Here is a 6,000-nt window from a genome sequence, read left to right as displayed (position 1 = left end):
ATTCAATGAGTCATTTAGCTGTTCTTTAATAGCTCTCAAGTGGACTCGAAAAGAATAGAATATCCTGCACCAGCAGGATGTGGGCTATGTAAATACCACCTCGTCTGTGTCCTCAAAAAAAGGTAACGTGCACGAGCTTCTGTGAAACACAAAGGGTGAACGGAATTGCCTATTGCCTGGAAGTCCCCAATCAACACACTTCATCAAGCGACAAAACGCAGAGGCGAGGGCATTGCGTCATCGGACTAGACAATCCAGTCTTCATCGCACATCCTGGCCGGCATCAGGGAACACCGCCTCAATCCAGCTCACAAATATAGGGGTGGGAGTCGAAACGCCCCCCCAAAAACCTACAGTCTCGCTCTAACGTGCGTGGAAGCAGAGGCTGACTAGTGTGTTGCTGTGAATGATTGTCAAGAGAACTGGAGCTGAGCGCTTCTACACATTAAATCCAGAGATTTTGTTGTCAGTATTCCTGCTGCTGGCAGACATGACTCACTGTAATCACTTGCACGAGCACTGCCAATTACAGTACCTTCCTTCAGCAGGGAGGGGCACACGCTGTGCAAGGCCGTGGAGGCTTGACTGAGGTGGAATTCAGAGCAGACACGACCAAGAGGGCACCTGATGCAGGTGTTCAGAGTGCAATGGCACTGACAGGCCCAACCTGAGCGCATGTCTTCAGAATGACCAGTTACACACCATCCAGAGGACACCAGTGAAAATGGTGCATGCGACCATGGCAAAGGGAGAATATTGTCATGCTACACTGTTACCAGGACACTGGTTTGACTTTCAGCTCCTTTCTCTCTTCAGCAAAATCCACCCCTCCTTCCCCCTGCCAACAAATCCCACTCACTGTGTCAGAAATGACGCTTTTGAGAAGATTTGATTTTGAGTCTGAGGGAGAATTACCCAATTTGCCACGGAGCAAATGGGTTGTGCTGTCAGTGAAGGCGACACCCCAACAACTTCTGGGGTGTGCTTGCCATTCGTTCTTGGACACCGGGGCCTGGGGGGCCAGTGGTTCCCAGCTCTCCCAGCAGAAGGGCTCGGTCCTCTCCAGCACACAGCGCTCAGGGACCTGGGAGCTGCAGGGACCACACCAAATAAGGCAAGAACACTGATGAAAACACAGAGGCAGCACAGACCCTCCCCTTGCTGAAGCCATGGCAAAGGCTTGTTTTGATATGCGTGTGTGTTTTCCCCTGCAAGTGGGTGTGCTGTAATGCAGACTGTTGTGCAAGCAGAGAAGGAGGAGGAAGAGGGGCTGGCTGTGAGTGACTCAACTAAAACATCCGGGGCTCAAGGTACATATAAGCGCCTTGCAGGTCCCAGAGCAGAACACATCCACTCTCCAGCAGGAGCTTCAGAGTCGCCAGGCTTTGATTCCTCAGCAGAAAGCAGCTCAAGCCTGTCTGTGCTCTCAGGATGAGACCCTGCGTCCTGGCTGTCCTCACCCTGGGGCTGTGTGCCCTGGGTGGGCTCTGTCTCCCCCTCAAGTCCGTCTCGGTGGTCTTCCCCGGGGACACGCTGAAGAACATGACCAACAAGGAGTTCGCCAATGTGAGTAACCCTCTCCTTCGCACCGGCACGCAGCCCTGCACTCAGAGAGCTCACATCACAGCACGAGGCTCCCAGGTCACTGAGGCGAAGCACAGCGGGCTCGTGGAGTTCCCATGGCCCGCCTGCAGAGCAGGCTGGGTTCGAGTGGTTGGGTGGTTAAAGAGTGATGGAGCTTGATTGGAAAGCTGCTGTCGAGCAACAGGTCTCCATCCTGCTCCTGGAGAGCAGCAGGGTCTTCCAGCTTCCATCCCAAACAAGCAGTTCATTACGTCATTCATTCCGTTATTACAGGAAGTGTTGATGAAGATACCTATAACCTGCAGGAAAGGGGTGTTCCAGCAGTTCCAGCATCAGGGCTGTACAGCACTGGACAATTTTGAGCACTGGGCAGCAAACTGTAGGACAGTGTGTCTGTGCCCACAGTGCCAGGCTGCAGTGTGGAGGGCAGGAGTTTGCAGCAGGACAGTGTGTCTGTGCCCACAGTGCCAGGCTGCAGTGTGGAGGGCAGGAGTTTGCAGCAGGACAGTGTGTCTGTGCCCACAGTGCCAGGCTGCAGTGTGGAGGGCAGGAGTTTGCAGCAGGACAGTGTGTCTGTGCCCACAGTGCCAGGCTGCAGTGTGGAGGCAGGAGCTTGAGTATGAATGCCTTTAAGTCAGTGGTAGACAGCACTTGGCTCGAGTGCTGGAGCTGCCATATGAAAATATTTTTACTGGCCGGCAAAACCTTTTTCAGATCCTCTCAAACTCCTCAGAAAACTCCTTGCTTCAACAAGTCTCATACAGATGAGGCTGATTAATAAGCAGCTTCAACAACTGCAGGGACTGCAGGAAGAGAAGTGTCAGTCTGAAATCGCTTACGTGCTTTATGTGTCACAGCGAGAAAAGAAAATGAAATTTTTATGGCACTGCTGCAGAGAATTAGCAGAGAATCTTTAGGCAACCGAACATTAGCTTGATTCAGATATTTTTACTCAGCCCTGGTGACTGTTTTTAATTATGGACGGAAAATATTTTGATATTCAGATGCTAAGCTACCATGAAGAGAGTTATCTGGTTTCATTTGGAATTTTTGGGCCTAATTACTCGCTACTTGTGCCGTGTTCCTGGTGCACAGGACTGTAACACAGTACTCTTATTTACAGATATTCACTTCAAGTCTTCAAAATGTTATGAGCAGTAACTGCCCACCTATAGGTAGGTTAACCAGCTTCTAGGAAAATTGTCTGTGGTGTGACTGTGTGCGTCTGTGACAAGGGTCCTGTCCGGGCTGTATCCTGCCCTGTGCTCCAGAGTCCCCCCTGATCCTAGACTGGGAAAAGGGTTCAGACAAATGGATGGATAAACATTAAACAACAAAAAGTGCTCGTATGGCTCTTTCTGTGTGGAAGGACAGTCGGTGGGCAACTGCAGAGCCCGGGTGGCCTGCTGCGTCTGTGCAGAGCGATCTAACCCACCGCCACCCCCCACAGGACTACCTCCAGAAGTTTGGCTATATGAACGTGCTGGACCGCAGCGGGAACCAGCAGGTGTCCAGCGAGAAGGCCCTGCGCCGGATGCAGAGGCAGCTGGGCCTGCAGGAGACGGGCCAGCTGGACAGGGAGACCCTGGACGCCATGAGGAGGCCGCGCTGCGGCGTGCCCGACATCCGCAACTACCAGACCTTCGAGGGGGACCTCAAGTGGGACCACAAAGACGTCACCTACAGGTGAGGGCTGGGGAGGAGCGCGGGGGGTGCAGAGGACAGCAGCCAAGTTACCGGGCAACATGCACGCAGTGAGAGGAGGAGCAAGCGGTTTCCTCGATATCCTCAACTCACCAGCGCATAGGTCAGATGCACGGATGATGCAAAATTTTAGAGGTAGGCTGGTGACTTTAAAACCCTGCTCTGTGGTTGCCCCTTCTGGCTTCAGGCAAGGCAGGAAGCACTGCGGGGATAGGTACCGCTAGGGTGCGTGAAGTAAAGTATGGTAATGTGCGTGTGGCGAATACTGCCCCCTGGCGGATGGGAGGGCCAATCACCCTCTGTCTGCGCCAACAAACAAAAGCCCGCTAACAGGAGGAAGCGAGGAGCTCCGCAGGCAGGGTCCTAATTGCAACAGGATTGCCGGATATTCCCTCCCCTCGAGCCGCGCTGGTCTCTGCTGAACGGCAGCGTCTCCTCTCCTCCGGCAGGATCCTGAACTACTCCCCCGACATGGACGCCTCTCTCATCGACGACGCCTTCGCCCGCGCGTTCAAGGTGTGGAGCGACGTGACCCCGCTGACCTTCACACGCCTGTACGACGGCACGGCCGACATCATGGTATCCTTCGGGAAGAAAGGTCCGTTCCCGCTTCCGAACACGTCCCTTCCTGCCCGGTGAACGCGTTCCGTATAATACACCTGACAAAGAGAAACAGCGGCAAACCCACAGCTACCAGGAGAGAAAAACAGTGATTACTCTAGTCATCTGAATATTGTCCGCTGTGGGTTACACTCTACTCACGGTTTATAGTCTGTGTCTGGGAAATAATGAAACTGCAAAGTAAGAACTTGTTTGCTTTTGTGCAAAAGAGTGTAAAATATCGGATCTGACTGGGAGAATGGAGGGCGAGACTGGTTCGTTCTGGGGGGGGTGGGCAGAGCCTGTCGCTGTGTTTGTGGCCGTTGATCTAAGAAGAAGCTGCTCACTGTTGTGCTCCAGATCACGGGGACCCCTACCCCTTTGACGGGAAGGATGGCCTCCTGGCCCACGCCTACCCGCCCGGAGAGGGCATGCAGGGAGACGCCCACTTTGATGACGACGAGTTCTGGACTCTGGGCACTGGTCCAGGTGAGGGGACACCTCTGGGACAGAGTCTTACCAAGACAGGGGCTGGGGGTACAGACACTGGGGCTGGGGTACAGACACTGAAACTGGGGGTTCAGGCACTGGGGCTGGGGTACAGACACTGAAACTGGGGGATCAGACACTGGTGCTGGGGGTACAGACTCTGAGGCTGCAGGCAGAGACAATGCAGCTGTGGGTACAGATGTGCAGCTCGGTAGTGTCTTATAAGCAGGTCTGTGTAGCTCCGGCGGCTGATTTCCGCGACAGGAATGAAATGATTGTGTTACCAATGTCAGCCGCGTCTGATGCGCTGTAAGCGTCAGCGGATAAATATTTAATAAGCCCTCTCATTCGTGTTCCTCTGCATCCGCTCATTTGTAACAGTACATTGCCATCTGGTGCCCACTGTCAAATACAGGAGCTGAGAAGCTAAAAGGAGGGCCACTCTCTGGCCCCGCCCCCTCCCCGGGCCTGAACGGGGGTCTTATTCACAGCCTGGTATCGCGGGACATGGCAGCGTGCGTGTGGGTGAGGCGGCGCTGACCCGTGTGGCCTGTGTGCTGACCCGTGTGCCCTGTCTCTCGTCTGTGACGCAGTGGTGAAGACGCGCTTCGGGAACGCCGAGGGGGCCCTGTGCCACTTCCCCTTCACCTTCCAGGGAGAGTCCTACTCCAGCTGCACCACTGAGGGGCGCTCCGACGGCCTGCCCTGGTGCGCCACCACCGCCGACTACGACCGGGACAACAAGTTCGGCTTCTGCCCCAGTGAGCGTAAGTTCCCTCCGGGCCTGGGGCGACAGCGCACAGACACTTCACCCGCCAGGCCGGGGCAGCGTTAGAAGCTTCTCATGCAAGATGACACCCTCATCTCTGCCTCTTGGCCCTTGGCTGCCAGGGACCAGGGACCTCCGTTCAGGTGCAGAACTTTACTGCCATGACGGCCAGTGGCCTGGAGTTAAGGTCACCTGAGTCTTCCACCCCGCCAGGCGTAGTTCTCTCCTGCAGCACGCCGGTGCTGCAAACGTCACCCTCTTGCGTGACGGCGGGCGAGCTCTAGCCCGCGGTGTCCCTCGCGGGACAGCTCCCTCGCGCGGCCCTGACGCAGGCTGTCCCCCGCAGTGCTCTTCACGATCGGCGGCAACAGCGACGGCGCCGCCTGCGTCTTCCCCTTCGTGTTCGACGGCGAGTCGTACGAGGGCTGCACCACGGAGGGCCGGAGCGACGGGTACCGCTGGTGCGCCACCACCGGCAGCTACGACACCGACAGGAAGTACGGCTTCTGCCCCAGCCGAGGTGAGAGCGCGAGAGCGGGGCGTTAGCCATCCCCTAACGCAGGGTGGAGGGGGGCAGGGTGACTCTTGGATCTCCGGGGCTGAAATCTGGGTTTTGAACATGCTGGGTGACGAATCGGGCCTCCAGATGGACAGGACAGAACCCTGGACAGTCCTGTAGGGCAGCTGGATAGGGAGGTACTGGGCCTGTGATGGTACATGTTCTCCCTGCAGTGCCACCATGCTGCCCTCTAGTGGTGTAAACCTGTATTGACACAGATCCAGGGGCTCTGTTGCTTTGGCTTCATTGGAGGGAGATAAACTGGCTCATTTATTAGAACCTATGAGCTCTTCTC

At 55.6% G+C, this 6,000-nt stretch overlaps 1 protein-coding gene across 1 annotated transcript in view; it reads left to right on the top strand.

The window, feature by feature from the left end:
• The first annotated feature begins 445 nt into the window (after positions 1–445).
• znf335 (zinc finger protein 335) overlaps positions 446–6,000 on the top strand; it is a 33,281-nt gene continuing 27,726 nt past the window's right edge. Inside the window, exons 1-6 of the mRNA XM_069179644.1 lie at positions 446–1,566; positions 3,035–3,270; positions 3,738–3,886; positions 4,249–4,377; positions 4,971–5,144; positions 5,493–5,666. Of these exons, the coding sequence (XP_069035745.1) occupies positions 1,432–1,566; positions 3,035–3,270; positions 3,738–3,886; positions 4,249–4,377; positions 4,971–5,144; positions 5,493–5,666 (997 nt within the window). The 5' untranslated portion in view covers positions 446–1,431. The remainder of the gene's footprint in view (positions 1,567–3,034; positions 3,271–3,737; positions 3,887–4,248; positions 4,378–4,970; positions 5,145–5,492; positions 5,667–6,000) is intronic.

The sequence above is a fragment of the Lepisosteus oculatus genome, chromosome 16 (genome assembly GCF_040954835.1).
Source record: "Lepisosteus oculatus isolate fLepOcu1 chromosome 16, fLepOcu1.hap2, whole genome shotgun sequence".
NCBI classification, from domain to species: Eukaryota; Metazoa; Chordata; class Actinopteri; order Semionotiformes; family Lepisosteidae; genus Lepisosteus; species Lepisosteus oculatus.
The sequence above is the reverse complement of the archived record's forward strand: the minus strand, read 5'-3'. Positions and strand labels throughout refer to the sequence as shown.